Genomic DNA, 20,977 nt, shown 5'->3' with positions numbered 1-20,977 from the left:
TAACCCTGCTGCTTTGCAGAACCCCCAACTTTGAGAAGCCTTTGGCTCCTCTGAATGTATTGGGTTTGACTTACTTGGTTGTATGATTAAGAAAAAAATCTTCCAATGCTTTCTTTACATAGTTAGGTTACTGTTACAATTTTACCCTGGATACTGTAGGGTAACTGTGGCCAAGGGACACCTTTTCTAGGGAAGGGGTGTGAAATAACACAAATATGCAAGTCAAGTATCTCAGTAGAGCTATAAACCTCAGGCTGTGCATTTGTACATCCCATCCTTCTGTGACAGCAGTGGAGCTGCTCCCTTTGGGCTTTTTTGCTTTTTACTATGTAAAAAAAAACTTTTTCAGTAGTTACAAAAGTTCTGTTTTTTAACCACTGAAAATTGCTGACTGTTGAGATCAAGTGTGTTGAAACCAATTTAACCTAGAGCTGGAGATCAAGGTATTGGTATGGGGGCCAAAAGTCTTTAAGTTTTGCTTAGACAGTGAATAAACTTATTAAGTCCCCGTAACAAATACCTGTGGGCAGTGGTTCATCAGCCTGCCAGGAGCCAGAGGAGATGGCTCCAGGTGCTTCATTGCTGCTGATGGGTCACTGGTACCAGTGTGACCATTCTCTCCAGGAGCCAGTACTGCATCAGGTCTCAGCTTCCCCAGCGTCACAAGAAGCTGCAGAGGACACCAAGGTGTTTTTCACCAGTGCTTTTCCTACAGGTGTCTAGGGCATAAAGCCTGGAGCAGAAACCTGTCACCCTGGGTTTTGTGCAGACCATGAGTGACAGATGCTGCTTTTCCAAATGGGCTTATTCTAACAGGCAAAGGCCAGAGGCAGGAGTCTACAAAGGGACCAAGAGTCATTGAATAGCCTGAATTGGAAGGGACCCACAAGGATCACCAAGTGCAGCTCCTGGCCCTGCACAGGACATCCCCCTGAGTCACACCATATTCCTGAGAGTATTGTCCAAATCCTTTTTGAATGCTGCCAGGCTTGGTGCTGTGACCACTTCCTTGGGGAGCCTTTACCAGTGCACAACCACCATCTGAGTGAAGAACTTTTCCTGATACCCAACCTAATCTCCCCTGACACAACTTGTTCCACCCTGATCTTGTTCCTCTGGCAGCAATGATGCAAAATGTGAAATATGTAAAAACTTCCTTCAGGAACCATGTTCTTTGGTGTTTGATCTTTGTACACTCTCAAGTTTAATTAACAAGAGAGGAGATTTCATCCAATAAACAGGTAGCTAGCAAGTAAGCTCTAACTCATGTCCAGGTATTAGGAAAACAAATTGTTTGTAAGTAGAATTGCCTTGTTAAGGTTTAGGGTTTAACATGTTTCAGTGATTTGAGACTTAGGAGGAGGTTAACAAGGCTTGGGGAGAAGGATTTACCATTGATAGTGGGCACAAAGAATGCAGGATTTAAAGGCCACAAGGACATTTGGCAGAAGCCTCAAGATAAGGAAGAAACTAATAAAGGCAACTCAGCAAGCATGCTGTATCAGCTCTTACTGGTTTAAGGTAATTCCAGCAAGGGGAGATCATGACCACCAACTCATGGCCCACTGACCCAAAAAGAAGAGAAAGACTGAGCATATGAACTAATTGGCATGAGAAGCAAGAGAATCATTAATCAACAGAAGATAGAATACTTATTAAGAAGAGAAGTAAGTAACCTGTAGCCAATGAACATTAATGCCACTTTTCCCTAAAGTTTTGGTAGTCTCTATGCTGGCTTTGTGGATTTGCCACCTAGCCCCCTACTCTGTGCAGAGCTGTAGATGAATGAAATGCCTCGAATCTGTGTGAGGATTGTCCTCTTGCAGAGCGGGTGGGAGAACTCCTGGGACAGCAGCGAGAGCGGCTGCCAGCCCCCGGCAGAGGGGCGAGCAGGGCATTTGATAGGCGAGGGGGTGCTTTGGATGTTCCAGGGGGAGAGGAGGGTTAAGGGCGCAGGTGTGAAGCTGTGTCTGGGGGGGCCGAGGAGGCGGCCCGGGGCGGAGCTACCTCGAGAGGCGGCAGAGGAGACAAGAAAGGCTCGTGATTGCCGGGAAAAGGCGCGTCCTGGTGCGCGGGGAATCGAAAGCGAAAACGCGACGGGAGAGGAGCGGCCGGGCAGCCATGGAAGGGCAGCGGCCGTGCTCCTTCCCGCTGCTGGTGCGAGGGGACTGGGGCCCCGCCGAGCCGCCGCCCTCGCTCAGGAAGAAGCTGCTCTGCTACTTCCAGAGCCAGAAGCGCTCGGGCGGCGGCGAGTGCGAGCTGCGGACCGGAGACGACAGCGGGACCATCCTCGTCTGCTTCGCCTGCCCCGAGGGTGAGCGGGGCGGATCGGGGAGAGGGGACCCGGCGAGGGCAGGGGCCGGGATTAGCGTGTGGGCACCCTGCGGGGGTGTTGGGGTCGTAAATCGCAAGTCTAAACTTTCTGCAAGTTAAAAGATAGTTGCATGTAATAATATATGTCTGGTACGTGATGTGCAATATCTGTAGTATATAATATGTCGTATACACTCCCTCCTGTCCAATATAGAATAGACAGTATGTAAAATTGGTGTGATTCTTGCGGATGTCTGGCGCAGGTGCAAAAGTTGGAGTCGATCTTTGTGGGTCCCTTCTAACTCAGAATGTGATATTTACTTTATATATATATGCTTAGATTTGGTGCTTAGTACTAGCCTCTGGATTGTGTTTGGCATAAAGGCTGTAAGTGAATAAATATATCCTAGGAGGAATATATACATGCATACTCACCTTGATGCACAGTAGTATTCTCTAAACTGCACTCGGAATAATAAATCTTATATTAACCTAACAATTAGATTAGTTACAGATATATATATAAAATATGTCATCTGTAACATGCACATATTTTTATAAGCTTGCAGCAAGCTGGAAAGGATTTAGCTGCAGTTGAGTTAAATGTATATATAGACATGCACGTATGTGCAGAAACACACAGATACCTATGTACAATTTTTCCTTTTCTTGCCTTAACGTGCTTCCCAGTTGCTGGCTCTCCTGGTAAATTCAGGACATCTAGCCAAAGAGCCATCCATTTCGGCACTGTCAAAGGATTTTCAAGGCCGACTCTCCGGGTCCCACCATGAAACCAGTGACAGAGCCGAGTTTTGCATCTCTGGCAGTTTGTCGCGGGAGTAATGTCCATGTCCTCTGAACGTCCTCTGCTGTCTTCCTTTTTTTTTTTTTTTTTTTTGAAGGAAGCCGTGTGCATTCTGCGTCAGCATTGAGTTTAAAGGTCTTTCGTTTCGCGGGACGGTATATCTACGGTATATCTGTATATCCTTGTTCCGGCCAAGGCGAGGTTAACTTTTCCCGGAGCCAGGAGGGCACAGCAGCTCCCTGGGGAAATTCGATCTCCCTGAGCCGTGCGGTGGGGCACGGAAAGGGAAGGGAGGGATTTTTTCCGGCTTTTGTCGAGTGCGGGGTCGGGTGAGCAGCGGCCCGTGAATCGTTTATCAGTACTGATGTCGTTCCTGCTCGTTTTTCTTACTTCGTTGCTGTTTGTTTGTAGTTTATTGTTCTCATCTCGTCCTGTAATGCTTAACGTTTTTGTGCCTTCAGTTCTCCTATCCATCCTTCCACGGCGGGGGAAGCTCACTACCTAGCGGTGAGGTCTGGCTCCTTTCAGTGGAAAGGAGCAGAATACCAGAAAATTGCAGAATATCATTCTTAAACTTCGACAGTGTCATAATGGTGGGAAAGTGCCATGCAATGTAAAGCTGTGTTTCCATTCACATTTTCACTGGGCTTTTTTGGTTTTATTTAGTCAAGCAACGAGTTCTTGAGAGACAGTCGCATCAGTTGCATTTGGAAGGAGAAGGAGAATTGAGGTTGTTTGTCACAGAGCCTGAAACAGCACAAGCTACTAAAGAGGAAACATTTGAAGAAAAATCAGTTCCCACAAAGGTGAATAAAAATTAACCAGAGCTTTGAAATAGTGGTGAGAGTGTCTAATCTGTCACTGATATTTGGCTTTCATTTTATTTTAGGCTTTGGATGCCATGAGCAGCCTTCAAACAAAAGGTAAAATGTTATCCATCACTCTATGTGCTGATTCTTCAGAAAACAAAAATGTTGGTGCTTTTCTCCACACAGGGCTTCCAGTTCTCCAAGTTGTCATCTATTTTGTAGTTATACTAGAGAGGAACCTGGAAATCTTCAGATCCTGCTCTCAATTGCTTCCTTGGGTCAGCCTGGCTTTCAGTTATGGCTTTTTGGTATTTCCTTCATTGGACAGAGTGGATGAAATTACTCCTTCAGCAGTCTAGAAATTAGTAACTAGCATCAGAAGAACTGTTGCTTCTTATTTCTTTAGTTTTCTTCTTGGTGGTAGTGATAGGCCTTCAAAGGCAGCTGTCTTCTGGACATGTTATGGGTCTGATATCAGTGGTTTTTGTACCTCAGTGAGCAGGCAGAGCCAGCCTGTTGGTCATTCACCTCTGCCATCATCTGTCTGCAAAGCTGGTGACATGATTGCCTCTGGCAGACCCTGGACTTTGGGATACTCAGTGGGCACCTCTGATATATTTTCTATTTACAAAATGTTGTTTCATCCCTGTCAGTCCTTTTTGCACACTGTCATGCTGCACTGATGCTGCTCCAGTGCTGTCATGCTGCACTGATGGCAGGGCACAGTGGTCATCAGGAGGCTTTACACCAAGTCATACAAAGCTACCTGTGGTCTGTGGTGCCTGTGGATGTCCTGAGCTATGTTCAGGCTTGTTTTGCCTGCACGGGGCTAAGAAACAGATGTAGAGGCTGCAAGGTCTCTGCCAACCCTTACTGACATCTGAGCAGCTGTGGTCTATTATGTCAGTGGATTTTAGTTTTGTTTAGTCTCTGACCAGAGACATACCAGTGACATTGGTCTGTTTTTGTGCCACCAAAAAAGCTGCCTGCAGCCCTGCAGAATATTGCATCTGGGCTGTTTTGGATCTCAAAGTGTTCAGTGGTACCCTGCAGTATTTGTTTGGTTAACAATCTCTTTTTTTTGGGGAAGAAAAAGAGAGAAAGGGGAAGAAGAATCTGCTTATTCCAAGAAATGTGTACTGACATTTTATGCGGCTTATCTTTCTGCTGCAGATGATACAAAAGCCTCGAAGAAAGCTGAGAGTTTTGTTCCAAACAGTGAACTCCAGGAGGAGGTTGACTCTGCAGAGGCCTCACGTTCAGTGGTATTTGAGAACACACAGAGATGCAATCCAAAGTGCTTACGGATACTGTTGGAGAACATCAGTGGCCTGAATATAGATGTTGACTTTACTGTTGAACTGATACCTGAAAAAAATGTTGCTGTAGTAACCTTTATAAAAAATATTGGTAAGACAGGATGACACTGTTATTAATTTCCATTTATAAGCATGAGTAATAGCTTTCAGAGCTTGATTCCTCTCCCATTAGAGATCCAAACTGTTTGAAAAAAGCACCTGGATTGTGATCTCTCAAGAAAAATGTCTTATATGCAGCCCCATAAAAGTGCCTGTGATCTGAATGTTACACTGAAAAAAGAAAATGGTGGCATCTTTATTAATTGAAATTGGATTAGAATGTTTTGTTGTTTCTGTCTTATTTTGGATTAGATGAAGAAGAATTTAAAGTGCACTGAGTGTGGGGATTATATAAAGTCTCCTTTAGAGAAGACAGTAAACTTATGAGATAGGAACAGAGACACAGTGGTAGTGAGTAGCAGAGAGTAACATGGATTGTGTGCTTTTCCCCTTTTTTTTACAACACAGAATTATTTGGCACCAGAGTCAGTTTTGTTTCAAATACAGGGAGTAGACTCTGCTCATTTCTCTGCCTGAAGTGATAGCCAGGGCTGATAATGACTCAGGAAAACATGGTCAGTTCATACTGCTCTTCTGTTTACAGATACTAAAGAATTTGTCGAGAAATGTTCACAGAACAAGAGAGTCAGAGAATTCAACATGACTGCCCGGCTTCTTGAATCAACACAGAGCATCAAGGCTGAAAACCTACCAGAGAGCATTTCCTCAGACTACCTCACGGTGTACTTTGAGAGCGCACGGAACGGAGGGGGGCCCGTGGCAGATATCCAGCTCTTCCCTGAGGAGAACTCAGCCATCATTACATTCTGTGACCACAAAGGTAACTCTGTCCTTTGCCTGAACGAGGTACTCACAGGCAGATAACCTGCAAGGAAGTTACTGAAAATATGGGCATTAGGAGAAGCCTGGCTTTCTGTTGCTGAAGTCAGTGTACCTGTCCTGTTCCTAGGAAGTGCTCTGGATGTAGAAATACTGCTGTGTGTCTAGGGCTTCAGTATCTATTGGGGGGGTTTGTTACCAGAGATTTATTTTAATATCTGCCTTGTCCATGGGTTTTTCTCACTGGTGTTCTTTCTCTATTTGCAGAGGTTTTTATATGCAATATAAAATTAATGATACTTACAGGTAGAGGGACAGAGCAGAATCTGTGAATGGCTTTGTGTCAGTGACACAGTTGACTTTCAGAAATGAAAAAAGGTCAAATATCCTCATTTCTAGCTAATTAAGTCAAATGTCTTCATTGTCAGAGAAGAACAGAGCTAAAGAACAATCTTGTTACTATTTCTTCCGTTCCTTGAATCACTGTCCAGTTTTTGTGCCAGTGCAACATCTGGTAAATATCTGTGAGGAGACTCCTGGCTTAGTAAATTTACTTTGACAAAAAGCTTTATCTGCCAGGTGGTTTTCTTCTGACTCTCAGGATTTTCTGAAGATTATTTTGTACATGAAGGTAAAACATAATTTGGATCATTGTAATGGAGTTTTAAGCTCCTGCCAACATTATAATTTCTTTGCTTTGTCCGTTCCAACAAAAATGGCAAAAAAAGTAAAAATGCACTGGCACTAGGAGATTTATTTTAAGTTAAGAGTAAGGAGTATTTCATAGTAGTATGTTGATAAGGCCTTGCTCTGTGGTGGAGTTTCCGTGGGAAATGAGCAGGGTGCAGCTCTGCATGGGAATGCAGGCATGAGCATATTTACCAAACAAGTTGAAGCCAAGGCTTTTATCTTGTCCCCTACAGAGTAGTTTGGAAATCAGAAAGACATAAAAACAGGTCTTTGAAATGGAAGAAAAGGAAAATCAATGTAATAATTCTAAGAGCAGAGACATTTGCCTGATTTAAAGTTAATGATATATGTTTGTTTGTACATATGTGCACTGACTTTCAGATGTAACCACGGTCTTGAAAAAGAAACATTTACTGGACCAGACACTGATTTCTGTGTATCCATATTACCACTCCATGGGAACAGCTCTCTATGGAGAAGAAAGACCAGCTTTCAAGATGCCAGACCCCATTGGGGTGCCACTAGACCCATATGTATGGCAGTTTTTACAAAGGCATGCCAATCTGACCCAGGACATAAACCAGGAAATGGCAGTTTGCCATTCTGAGCTCAAATGGCCCCAGGCAGACTGTGCAAACCCAGAAGTTATGTTGTGCCCATCACCATCTCTCTGCAAGCAGGAAAAGTCAACGATTAAGTTGCTCAAGACATGGCAGCAAGATGCTTCCACTGAGTTCTCGCGTATCATGGCACGTTACATAGCTATAAAATGTAAAGTCAATTCATCAGGTTGGGAAGATGTGAAAAAAAGGTTGTCAAAAGATGTTGCTCTGATGATAACTGATATTTCTGAGGAGATGGTGGTGATTGCAGGCAACAGAGCAGCAGTGGACAGTGCAGAGAAAGAAGTGAGGGAATGCATGAAGCAAAGTGAAAGGGAAAAACAGAGCATAGAAATTTCTGTGTCAGTGATCCCAGGGAAGTATGCTGTGCTGCACAATGCTGGGTTAGAAGAGAATATTCAGAAGGAATACCCATGCCTAAAGCTCTTTTATGATGACAAAAAAAAGACTGTTCAGTTGTGTGGATTACCTGCAGAAGTATATAAAGTCAAAGCTGAGTTACTGGAAAAGGTATTGAGTATGCCATGTACATCAGTTCCCATTGACCGCCATGTTTTCCACTATCTACAGTGTGTAGATAATAAAAAAACATCAGATATGTTATTCATTAGGGAAAAAATTATTGCTTTTTATGAACTTCAGGATGATACTCTGTTGCTATATGGAGATGCTCACAAAGATCTTCTAGAAGCAGAAAAGCAAATAAAAACAGGTTTAGAATACAAGTGCATCAATGTGGCGGATGGTGAAGTTATGAAAAAGGATCAGTGGAGGGATCTTCTTCTCTCCTTGCTCAAGACATATAATTCTTCCCAGGAAATTGTCATCACTTGGGAGCCTGTTGGAAAAGAAAATACAATGATTATTGCTGGCTTTTCTAAGGCTGTAACAGAGGTTTATCAGAGACTTAATGCTTTTGTAGATAGAAACACAATCATTGAAAAAGTAATCCCAGCTAAATCAGGGGTAATAGTGCAGTTTGTAGAGAATGAGAAGTCTAGCGTTTGTAAAGAATTGAAGAAGAAAGGTGTGACAGTACGTTTTGACACCAAGACACCTTGTATTTCTCTGAGGGGACCCAGAGCAGAAATGCCAGAAGCATTCAACATGTTTCAAAAAACTGTCTCATCCCTTTACTCAAAAGATGTGCCAATTGATAAACCAGGGGCAAAGGAGTTCTTCACTGAGAGAAAAGATTTATGTATTTTAGAAGCAAAGCAGAATTATAGCTGTTTCATTAGGATTAAGGAAGAAGAAGAAGAACAGAAGGGTGGAAAAGCTGGTGAAAAAGTGAAAAGAAAAGTCTACTATGAAAAAAACCTGCCAGGTGGAATTATGGTAGGAGTGTATAGAGGTGACTTGTGTGACTACCCTGTTGATGTTGTGGTGAATGCATCTAATGACAAACTAAAACACATTGATGGGCTGGCTGAAGCACTGTCAAGGGCAGCTGGGCCAGCACTGCAGGAGGAGTGCAATGAGCTGGTGAGGAGGCAGGGGAATTTGCAGCCTGGCTGCGCAGTGATCACGTGCCCCGGGAGACTGCCCTGCAAGAATGTCATCCACGCTGTCGGGCCCAGGTGGAACAGGGAGAGACCAGAAATGTGTGTGAACCTGTTGAAGAAGACAGTGAAAAAATGTCTACAACTAGCTGATATATACAATCATCATTCCATAGCTCTGCCTGCTATAAGTGGAGGGAATTATGGCTTTCCATCACAGATCTGTGCAGATTCAATTGTGACCTCCATCAGGGAGACCTTGGAAGAAATCACGGAGGACAGAAACTTGAAGGAGATCCATCTTGTGAGTAATTCAGAAGAAATTGTTCAGGTTCTGAGTGAGACAGTAAAAAAAGTATTTTCAGCTAAATCATTCTCCCCAAAATGGCTGAACAAAAGCCAGAAGGAGAATAGAAAAGGGGATCTGAAGATGATTACAACAAATGAAGGACTTTGCATCCGAGTGGAGAAGAAGAATATTCAGGAAGCTGTGGTAAGGCTTTACTTTTCTGACTCCTTTCTAACTTGATGGTAAGATCTTTCAGTTTAAATGAAAAAGGACAGACAGTAGGTTTCACAAGTACTTGCTGCATAAGGAAAAAACAGCTGTGTGCTAGCTAAACAAGGATGCAAGCTTGCAAACCTTGAGTGTAGGTTGAGATCTGTTACTGCAGCCATTTCTAGATGGCAGCTGTGAATTTCAGGATGTTTCAATTCCCAGCTAGATCTTGTTTGTTTTCTAGATCCAAGGTCAACATGTAAAAGAGTTGTCTTTTTTTTTCTTAAAGGGGAAATACTAAAGTACTTTGTAAAAGTAACTGTCTTGGTTGGATATTAGGGGAAATAGGTACCTGTCTGGGCTGCTGTTTTGGGTATTCACTGGCATCTTGTTTCTTTTCCTGTGTGTTGCATTGGTAGGGCTTCTAATCTTGGTGCATATTTTCGTTTGAATTCTAGCTGCAGCTGTTTTCATTGTAATCTTGTTGCAGACGGATGTTGTTGTCAACAGCGTTGGCACAGATCTGCTGTTTGGCGAAGGGGCTCTTTGCAAAGCCGTGCTGGAAAGAGCTGGGCCAGCTCTCAAAGCTGAGTTTGACAGCAAGAAACAAAGTCAGAACTCAGGTCCTGGGAGTGTGGTCTGCACCAGTGGATGTGCTATGGCCTGCAAGTCCATCTTTCATGCCATAATACCCAAGTGGAGTGGAGGACAGACAGAGAAGGTATATTTTAATTATTAACCCCCAATCCACCCCAGCTACATATTTGTTTGGGATCTGGCCTGAAATTTCAGGTTTAAATATAGTTAATTTAGATGACTTGACTCCATTCTCTTCCGTTGGAGTGACCTTAAAGATGTCTTGATGCACTCAGAGCTGCTGATCATACCAGTTTCTTTGGAACTAATCATAAATTATGCCTTTAGAAAAAAAGTACCTTTGCTGTGTTTTACAGGACCTAGAACATGCAATCAATTTCTGCTTGAAGAAAACTGAAGAACTTGGACTGAAATCGATCACTTTCCCAGCTATTGGGACTGGAGGATTTGGATTTCCTAAAATCACTGTTTCTAAGTTAATGTTTGATGTGTTATTCAGGTTCAGTAGTAGTAACACTCTGAAGAATCTCCAGGAAGTCCATTTTCTCTTGAATCCACATGATATTGATAACATTCAGGTAGTTCTTCTCAGGACAAATCTGTCTTTGTAACATACTGCTCTGTTTACACTTTAATAATCTGTTTTGCTTATACTGCTTTCTAAGGGAATAATTTGGCACTTTCTTACTGCTGTGGGCCAGAAACAGTGGGATGTCTTTCCAGTGTCTCTGAAATACAAACTCTCAGCAAGCAGAAGCTGCAGACAAAATTGGCCTTGCTGTTGGCACTGTAAAAGCCTTTAGATGCTTCCTTATCTTTTGCCAGAGGAGTTCTAGCAATGCAGAGCTATCTCTTATCACACCGTCCACACTGGGTCTTCTGCTGTTATTAACACTTAAATATGACTATAAAATGTGTGAAGTGTCTCAGCAAGAGGCTACAAGACTGTTAATGTTAATTACAGAAACATTCAGTGTACATACTGTGAAATACTATCTTGAATACTTTTTTTCTCTTCTTAGGCTTTTACCACTGAACTAGCACGTAGGGCACATGAAAGTGGCAATGCCGCAGCAGCACAGCCAAGTAAGTTGTGTAGGGATGGGACAGAATGTAAATGTTATTAAGTGGTTTTATGTGTATCAGGAAACAAAAGAAATATCATCAGGGCACAGGGCATTTTTTGTCCTCCTAATGGACTTGCATTCTTAAATGTCATTTGTAAAATTCTTAGGGAGGAATTTCTTTTGTTGAGGGCATGCTGAACTCTTAGTGAGACCAGTCTTATCAAAACAAAAAGGGTGTTCTGATAGGAGACACAGTAGTTTGTCCTGCTTAAGGGATATAAAAACTTGCAATCACTTGGCCAAACAAGCCATAAATAACATGTATTTCTGTAGCTTTAATCTCCCACAAATATATATTTATATATACAGAGTGGATAATTTCCTTTCCATTTATTAATTGACAACAGTGGGACACAATAACCAAAACATGAATGTACTTCAACAAGGACAGAGGCTTATTTGTAAGGATATAAAACCCTTCCTCTTCAGTTGCTGAGTATCAAAGAGATGAAGTTAAGAGTGGGCAGATAAAATATGAGTTAAGTTAGATAAGTTTAGACTACAAGAAAGGAATAGTTTTGTATCCATGAAGGTAAATATGAAATAACTTACAAAAGGAATGTGATCTGATCTCCATTACTGGCAACACTTAAGCTGGATGCTCCATTTCTTGTAAGAATAAATTCAGGAAACTCTGTTACACAGCTGGTCAGATCAGATAAACCCTGAAGCCATTTTCTGAATTCATATTGCATAAATTTACAGGAATAGAAATGGTTTCACTTCCATAGCACAAACAGGAAGAATACTGTACCTCTCAGCTTTCAGAAATGGAATAAAAACAGAGACACTCTACATCCATCAAACTGACCTAGAGTATATTCCTTAAAAGGATAAGGAGTTTCAATCAGTGGAAGAGAATAATACTCCAAACTAAAGGAGAAGTGATTCAATGTATTTTTCTTTCCCTTGCAGGTTTCATTAGGCCTGTTTCTACTAACCTATTGGGAGTTCATGAAATGAAGATTGGTTCCATCACACTGCAAGTAATTAGTGGAGATATTACCAAGGAAGATACAGAGGTTATTGTAAACATAGCAAATTCAACTTTTAATGCCAAAGCAGGTAATATGTTGAATATGTAGTTCCTTAGCAATAAATCTGGGCTAGTTTTTAGAAGGGGGTACAGGAAAGAATTGTCCAAGGGAAACTTTTATGAAGCATTTTTCAGATGAGCTATTTTCATAAAGAGTTATGATTAGCCAGGAAATAGATCTTAAACAGGTTTTTTACATGTCCTGAATATTTGATTTCATTTTCAAACAGAAGGCATCGGACCATATTTTTCTTGCTTAAAACCATAAGTATTTAAATGGAATTTTTAGATTAAGTATAATTATAAAAAAATACACTTATCCTAAAACGTTTCACTGGAAGACAAAGCTCTGGTTAAGTAAATTGCCCTATAAGAAGCAGATGGTTTTCACATAGTGAATTATAAGCCTGCAAGGTACCAAATGATACCAGTTCAAAGCCATTGGTGAGTTTGGTGAGGGGCATATGGGTTTGGTGAGTGAAACAATGAAACAGGAGTTTTTAATGACTTCTAACCAGCAGTGAAGGAAACGTTCTCTCTGCAGCCAAAGCTGTGTGTCATGGACAGTACTTAGGGAAACTGTCACAGTTTTGAACTTTGTGGTATCTTGCCATAAAGCAATTTAGGGTATTTGTAGGGTACAAAAGTTGGGTAGAGTTTTGAGTAGAGATAGTTGTGGAGACTTTATGAATGTGTGTGCTTTTCTTATGTGATTTAAGGGGTCTTCAAAGCAATTATGGATGCTGCTGGTTCCCAGGTAGCAAACGAATGTGCTCAATATGGTATGTTAAAGCCTATTATTTTTTTGATAATTCTTTTTTTGTCGTGTTCATTCTCACTGAAAACTTAAAGTTGCTTTATAATTCTCTACTCTGACATAAATGTTTTATCTGATTAATACAGCTTTCATTTTTAGGAACTTTGAAAAGTCCCCTTCTTGTTTTGACATATACCTTGAGAATTTTTCTTTTCGTAGTTGTTTATCAATAACTAAAACATCTCTGTGTTAGACACTTTATTCTCGTACTGGATCCAAAACATGGCCCTGCACTGGCTACTAAGAGGAAAACTCACTCTATTCCAGCTGAAATCGGGACAACCCTGATCACGAGTTCTTCCATTGTCTGCATTCTGCCAGACCAGTAGAGCAGTAGAATTCGAGCTCATTGTGGTTGGTCTCTACAAGTACAGAAAGGGACATTTTAGATGCATAACCTAAATGTGCCTGCTCTGAGTCTGGAAACTGATTTTAAAGATGGAGTTTCCTGGATTTTTTTCCCAGCCTTTGGCTCTGTAGAAACATATGTACAAACACACATTTATCATTAACCTCAAATCAGGTAAATGTCTCTGTTCTTAGAACTATTACACTGATTCTTATTTTCTTGTTCTTTCATTTCAAAGAGCTGTTTTTATGTCTTTCTGATTTCCAAACTACTCTGTAGGGGACAAGATAGAAGCCTTGGCTCCAAGTTGTTTGGTAAATATGCTCATGCCTGCATTCCCATGCAGAGCTACACCCTGCTTGTTTCCCAAGGAAACTCCACCACAGAGCAAGGCCTTATCCATACTACTATGAAATACTCCTTTACCCTCAACTTCAAATAAATCTCCTAGTACCAGTGCAGTTTTGCCATTTTTGTTGGAATGGACAAAACATAGAAATTATAATGTTGGCAGGAACCTAAAACAGTTAGGTTTAGAAACCATTACAGTGTTCCAAATTACATTTTAACTTCATGTACAAAATATTCTTCAGAAAATCCTGAGAGTCAGAAGAAAATCACCAGGCAGATAAAACTTTTTGTCAAAGTAAATTTATCAGTCTGATCTCAGTGCTTGCAGAGCATCTTACTGTCATTACCTTTGTGATCTGTGAGGTGGTCTGGATCTCTGTGCTCATCAGTCCATTCATCCTCACAATATGACTCCATTTTGTAAGCAAACATGAGTGCTCTGAGAAATCACAAACATCTTTTTAAAGATTCCATATTGTTCTTAAATCAATTGGTCATAATTTTAATGATTTTATTTTAGCCACTCAGCTCTGCTGCAGTATAAGAATTCAGGCTTTTAAGGAATAAGTGGCATAAGAAAGGTTTTCACATATAAATTAATTTGGCATGCTTTTAAGTAGAAGTGAGATGTATTCAAAGTCATCATAAATTCTTATATTGTACTTAATAGGAAAATACTTTGTAGCAGAGGTCTTAGGAAATTAGAAAACACACATTTACTTGAATTAATTTCTCAAAGAAACTCTGCAGATTATTTGAAAAGAAAACCAGAATCAAGTAAACTCACAATAAAATAGCTCACAGTGGATTTCTTAGCACTTTTTCTACTTCTCTTGTACTACCAATATAGCAGAAAATACTACCAAAAGAGATTGCCACTTTGTAAATATGATGTCTCCTCTTTATCTTCTCTCTTCCAGTTGGGCAGTGTCAAAATGACTTTATTACTACACAGGGTGGGAACCTGTTATGCAGTAAAATCATCCATTTGATTGCTGATAACCAGGTGAAGACTCTGGTCTCCAAAGTGCTTCATGAGTGTGAACAAAGGATGTACAAATCTGTTGCCTTCCCAGCTATTGGAACAGGTTTGTGTTTTCTTGGGAAAGCAATGTCTGATGGGGGCAGTACAGAAACAGAGAAACTTCATATGGGTAACAGTAGACTTGCACAAAAACTGTTCACTGATATGTGCCTTTTATTTTTGTTTAGGTCAAGCAAGACGGAATTCAGCCAAGGTAGCTGATGAAATGTTGGATGCTATTGTGGAATTTGCAAGACAAAAATCAGTACAGCATTTAGAGACAATTAAGATCGTGATCTTCCAGACAAATATGCTCAGGGACTTTTATGAAAGCATGAAGAAAATAGAAGATTCAGATTCATCCAAAACAGAATCAGAATCATGGTTATCTATGTTTAAATGTAAGTTATTTTCTGTGTGCATGGGCAAATAAAACTGAAGTTCTTTTATTTACAACTAATAATTGATGTATTTATTCACAGCATTTTTTTGGGGCAAAAAACAATCTTCTGAGAAGAAAAAGTCCATGATTTTGGAGAAGAAAGTTAATTTAGTCACGTTTCAAATTTGTGGAGAAAGCCGAGAAAAGGTGGATGCAACTGAGTCCTGGATAAAGGATTTAATTTTAAAGGAACAGTTTGAAAACACTATTTCAGATGAGGCAATTGAAAATTTTGATGAGACACAATTTGCCGTTTTGGAAGATCTCCAGAGAAGAAAGCAAGTCACCATTGAGATTTTAAATAAGCTTTCTCCCCCTCAAATTAAAATTTCTGGTATTAGCAGGGATGTGTGTTCCGTTTCTCAAAAAGTTCAAGAAATGATCAAAAAAATTAAGTCTACTGAAGAAGAGCAATCCAAGGCAGAACTTCTTTACAACCTGGTAGAATGGAGGTATCTAGGAAGCAATGATAGCTTTGTTCCTTTTGATAAATTGACAAATATGCGGCTGGAGAATGCCAAAATGGCTAAAAAGCCATATCTGGATGTCAGAATTAAAAATAAGAACTACAAGGTGGATCTGAATACTCTAAGGGCTACTGACGACCAAGGAAAAATTAAAATCCTTCAACGTGTGAAAAAGGATGAAGGTAAATAACACTTTTGTTAAATAAAAAAACTTGAATAGTTATTATTGAATGATGATTTCGATAAATGCAAGCTCAGGTATCCCAAAGAAGTAAGGTATTCCTTAGCTTTTTTCCCTTTTTCTTTTTTTTTCCTCAGCCAGGAGTTTTGAGTTTCATAATCAGTGGGAAGTATGAGTGAAATCAGAGCATCAGTTTTAAGTGCAAATATTGTCTGCATATATGTGACTGGTGAGCATAGATTTCATGCTTAAATCTGACAAAGGAAGCGGTGTATGAAGAATACATAAAATTCTTCTGGAGTTTTAAAGCTTGTTTTAGTTAGATATTGGTATGGGGATAATTAGACAAAATGTAAAGGCTTTACAGTGTATTACAGAACCAGTGATTTTTGGAAGAGCAAGAGCGCTTGTTGAATGAAGTATTGCAGAAGGTGCTGTCCTCTTTGTCCTCTCTGTGCATGTGGTTTGTAAGATGTGCCTATGGAGCTGAGCTAGTTGTGTGTCATGATAATGCAACCTCTCTTTTGCAGATATGCAGTCAATAGAGCTCCCTAAGGAGTGGACAGACATGCAGAATGAACAGGTCAAAGTGGTGGAGCTCAAGCCATCGCATTCTGAATACGCAACAGTTGAGAAGATGTTTAAGACAACATGCAGTAATTTTAACATAGAGAAGGTGATACCATATGGGGTGGGGAGGGGGGAAAATGTCAATGCTTGGGCAAGAAACAATAAACTTCCTAAATATGTGCTTATAAGGTGTCTGCAACCCAATACGCCCTTTGTATGTCAGTCTCCTCAGCACTGCACAGGGTGAATATAAATCAGAGCAAGTTTCCTAAGAGCTATTCTGCCATTTCTGCCATCTAATGGTGCAAAACCAGTGACCGTCAGTCTTCAGGCTGACTCTTTGTTCAATTAATGTGGTACTCTCTAGCTAATATGGTACTTCCAATTAGGAAATTCTATATTGAAATGGAGGCATGAGCAAATGCATTCAGAATACAAAGAAAAATACAAAGTCCTTGCAGACTGATACAAAGCTTTGGACTAATTTACAACTTAAACAGGCTTGGCTGTCAGTTTTAACCAGTGTCAGTATTTGATCCTGCTTATTTAGAAGTCTGCAACACAAAGGACAGAGATTTAATTGCCAGGGAGAAGATGGAATTGTTCTGAATCAAGAGAAGAGATAAACAGTAGAAAATACAATCAAATTAGGAGTGAGAATAACGTGTTTAAAACATCACAAGCTTCAATGAGCATGGTCACGAAAACACACAAAGAGAACTAAATACTATGTATTACAGAAAAAGAATCAAGTAATGACATTAGGTCTTTTTCTGTTAAAAATGGAAAGCTGTTACAGAAGTGTCTTTAAAATTATACTTTGTTGGAGACACTGCTTTCCCTTAAGCTATATTCACATTGTTGGCATAGGGAGCCAGCAACATCCATCCTCCCACCAAGTGATTTTTATATAGTCATTTCTTATGGGTTGCTAAGCTACACATTAGAGGAAGCAATTTTGACTTGCAAGCTTAGATCTAGAAGAGAAACTTAACCTAACGCTATTGCTACACTCTGTCCTTTAGTGAGAAAATAATCAGTAAAGATGATTAGGATGTATAGAAGGCATCTTACATCATTGCCTCTAGCAGTGGTACAGCAGCCTGTTTCTAGAAATGACAGTGCAGAGCTACCATGACTGCTGGGTACCTGGTACACATGGCAAGACAAATGTATACCCAAAATTACTGAGCTTGAAACTCTCTTATGAACTGCTTTGGTTTGTGATTTTTCAGGATGCCTACATAGTTCCTCTACCCAAACCTCATGCTACCAGGACATAGTGAAAATTGCTCTAATTCTTTCAGTTTGATTTCATTTTAATGCTTTTCTGCCATGATAAATATTCATCCCTACCCCATTTTTCCCTCATATAAATATAGTTAATTTTGTAATTTTACAGATTGAAAGAATACAAAATCGCATCCTCTGGCAGACATACCAACTAAAAAAAAAATCTATCTGTGAAAAGAACAAAAATCAAAATAATGAGAGGTTTCTATTTCATGGGACAGCTGTATCTTCATTGAGTTTGATTAACTTCTATGGATTTAATCGTGGATATGCTGGAAAGAATGGTGAGTCATTATCCAAATCAGTTAATTTCCTAGGCATGTATGAGAGCTGCAGAGTGTCAGTGTTATAGTGCTCTCAGCACAACATGAAAGCTGAATGAAATTAGAGAACACAATAATAAACAACTCCTGAGATTAATCTGTATGGACAGAGGAATTATTCTGTTCAGTTAATCACTTGTTGCTGGCTGCCACCAGGTAAAGGATATCAAAAAGAGTTTCCGTGCTCTGAAATGAAGCCTGGGCAGCTTCTGGGAATTGTTTTGTATCATTTACCTAGAGAAAGGAACAAGGAACACTATTCAACATCCTTAGCTGGTGTAACAGCTGCTAGCTGGTGGTATCTCCTCTCCTCTTAGACAAAGACAAGTAGCAAAGTAGAGTACAAATCCTTCTCCTGTTGCCTCCACAGATTAGGACAGTGTAAGATCCCACATCTGTACCAATTTTATGCTTACAAAATCTGTGAGATCCATTAGTTAATTCTTAGCCTTTAACAGTTGTTAGAGACAACTTAAATATTTAACATAAAGATACTCTGCAGTAGGTCAAAGCTTGTTCTGTCCACTTCCTCTAGTACAGTCTTGTTATATGTATTATTTGGCAGCAATCAAAGATGAAGGACAGGATCCAAAGAAGTGGAACATGGACTGAATTGAGGTGCTAGTTGATTTTAGTGGCCATGTAGCCTCACTTCAGAAATCCTTAATTTTTTTCTTAATGTTTTCTTCCTTAAGACAGAGTTGTACATGCCTAGGGCTGATTTGATCTTGAGAGAGCTTGGCAGCTTAACTCAGATCTAGTTGATACTTCAGTGTGGTCTGGATCCAAAGACCTTTCTCTGTCTGGATCCTCTGGAGGTACTAACTCTGAGGTTTTCTTCAATAAATGAAACCCAGCATACACAAAATATATGCTGGTTGTGCACAGGTAGGAATGGCAGCCACCACTTCTTTTTAAAACATGATCAGAGGAGATGTAGTTTTGCTTTCCTGCTCTTTGGTAGTGTCAGGAGGTTGGATTTACTCAGGAAGCAAGAGCCCTAGATCCCCATGTCCTCTCTCTGCTTGTGGGTATTAACATCCACCTTTTCATCTCAGCTGTGATTAATGATTGGGAAGGCACACTTGCCTTCTGTCAGGCTGGGTAGCCAAGCAAAAGTATCCAAAGATCAGGGCAGCCAGATAGGAAGGACCTGTTTGGCCTGAACAGCTTTTTACCAATGTCAGAAAAAAGAAATCTGTCTTGAACAAAGACATGTGATTTCTCTGACTTGCTGAGAAGTGTGACTAGAAAACTATAATAACACTTACATCGTCATAAGTCCAAAAGTCTCTGAAGAATTGCAATTTGATGGATTGCAGGCTAAACTATGTTAAACAGAGGAGCCCTTTTCTCCATAGGAAAGAGAAGTCAAAACCTGGGTATTGATACTTATCTGCTATCAGTGTGGATTCATATTTGATTCTGATACACAGGATTAGTACTAGAATTTCGTGTTTGAACTCTAACCACATTTATAGATTCTGCAGAGTTAAAAACAAAAAAGGAGTTTTAGAGATTCTGAGGAGAATAAGAACACTAACTGTATTTGAAAATGTTGTTTTTCCTAACAGCTGCAGTCATTGGAGACGGAACCTACTTTGCTGTCAATGCAAGTTACTCTGCTCAGGATATTTATTCCGTTCGACATGTGAATGGCAGAAAACACATGTACTTGGCTCGGGTCCTGACTGGGCAGTACTGTGCTGGGACAGCAGGGCTAAAGGCTCCACCACCAAAGAGCCAAGCAGATCCTACTGACCGCTACAACAGTGTGGTTGATAACGTGTCTAATCCAACAATGTTCGTCATATTTAATGACATTCAGGCATATCCACAATACCTTATTACTTTCAAATAGTAGAATGATCTTAATAGTCTAGAAAATTTTAGTGCCTTTTACATTTAAGAATTTACAGAGCAATTTTTAATTCTTTTTACATCTAGGTTTCTTCTTTACTGATCTATCCATGTGTTGAAATATGTCTTCAAATTATCAACAGAACGACTAACATAAGCAAATATTTTAGAGCATGCTATTTCAGTACTCACATTTCAAGTTCAGTTATGCAGAGATGTTGGCAAGAATGGTGAGAACAACTTTAACTTCTTTCTACACAAGGCAGAAGGGAATGGTAGAGGAGGAAGGTGCTCTGCCTTACCTGTGTCCAGCAGTAAGAGGTGTAGGGTAGGTCAGAGCACCTCTGCGTGTTCCTGTTTCCAGTAGTCACCATAAAGCACCTTCTTGTGAGGATTTATTTAAAATGTTCTGTGCTGAGGGAATCTGAAAGATCTTTTCCAACCAAAGCAGTGCTGTGATTCTAATTACCTCGCCCACCAGCAGAGTTTTCAGTCATCCTTAGGTATCCACTCAGCCTTGGTGCTAAAAGTCTGGAAGAAAAAGAATGAACATGCACTTTGCATTTATTATTTCAGCCCCCTTACCTACCTGTCTGTCACCTTAGCATACTCTGCTTATTCCTTAGTATAGATTACTATATTCATACCCATTTATTAGGGGAATTCTCTGTAATCCCCTCCTGTTACTTCCAGGAGTAATTGCTTTGCTACTAACTGCTAAAGTACTTTGCTTCCACAAAGTAATTGCTTTTGCAATTTTCAAGACTGGAAAGAGAGACTTTAAATTTTATTCTTTTCGATTCTGAAGCATTAACCCTTTTGTAGAATCACCAATTTGCAGAGTCATTTTTAAAGCTCTCTAAAAACTGAAAGTAATAGCATCTTTGCAAGTAGTACTTTTAATCATATCCTAACCTTAAAACTGCCAATCTAAAGCCATATATGCAGATTAAGAAAAGTAGTTTTAAAAAGCTACATTGTATTGCTGAGCTGCAAGAGGGACACATTTCACTTAAAAGTGTTGCTTCATATTTGAATTTCTTAGAGTGATGCAATAAAGACTTCAAAGACAAAATGGTTTTCTTGTGTTGTCTTAGTGAC

At 40.1% G+C, this 20,977-nt stretch overlaps 1 protein-coding gene across 1 annotated transcript; it reads left to right on the top strand.

Moving 5' to 3' along the window:
* Positions 1–2,106: 2,106 nt before the first annotated feature.
* On the top strand, positions 2,107–20,951 carry LOC118688741 (protein mono-ADP-ribosyltransferase PARP14-like). Its single transcript, XM_036386538.1, has 17 exons — positions 2,107–2,314; positions 3,785–3,924; positions 4,008–4,041; positions 5,101–5,337; positions 5,890–6,126; positions 7,197–9,433; positions 9,930–10,160; positions 10,393–10,614; positions 11,059–11,122; positions 12,079–12,228; positions 12,919–12,981; positions 14,637–14,804; positions 14,929–15,141; positions 15,223–15,831; positions 16,361–16,506; positions 17,803–17,977; positions 19,591–20,951. The coding sequence occupies exons 1-17, from the start codon at positions 2,122–2,124 to the stop codon at positions 19,875–19,877; spliced, it is 5,406 nt and encodes a 1,801-aa protein (XP_036242431.1). The 5' UTR covers positions 2,107–2,121; the 3' UTR covers positions 19,878–20,951.
* The last annotated feature ends 26 nt before the right edge of the window (positions 20,952–20,977 follow it).

The sequence above is a fragment of the Molothrus ater genome, chromosome 7, assembly GCF_012460135.2.
Source record: "Molothrus ater isolate BHLD 08-10-18 breed brown headed cowbird chromosome 7, BPBGC_Mater_1.1, whole genome shotgun sequence".
Classification (NCBI taxonomy): domain Eukaryota; kingdom Metazoa; phylum Chordata; class Aves; order Passeriformes; family Icteridae; genus Molothrus; species Molothrus ater.
This window is presented reverse-complemented; position numbering and strand designations above follow the sequence as displayed.

Excerpts from the sequence above, each read along its gene's own strand:
- LOC118688741 (XM_036386538.1), top strand. The coding sequence starts at position 2,122 with ATGGAAGGGCAGCGGCCGTGCTCCTTCCCGCTGCTGGTGCGAGGGGAC. Across the intron at positions 5,338-5,889 it reads AACCTTTATAAAAAATATTG|ATACTAAAGAATTTGTCGAG; the intron begins GTAAGACAGGAT and ends TTCTGTTTACAG. Across the intron at positions 12,982-14,636 it reads AAACGAATGTGCTCAATATG|TTGGGCAGTGTCAAAATGAC; the intron begins GTATGTTAAAGC and ends TCTCTCTTCCAG.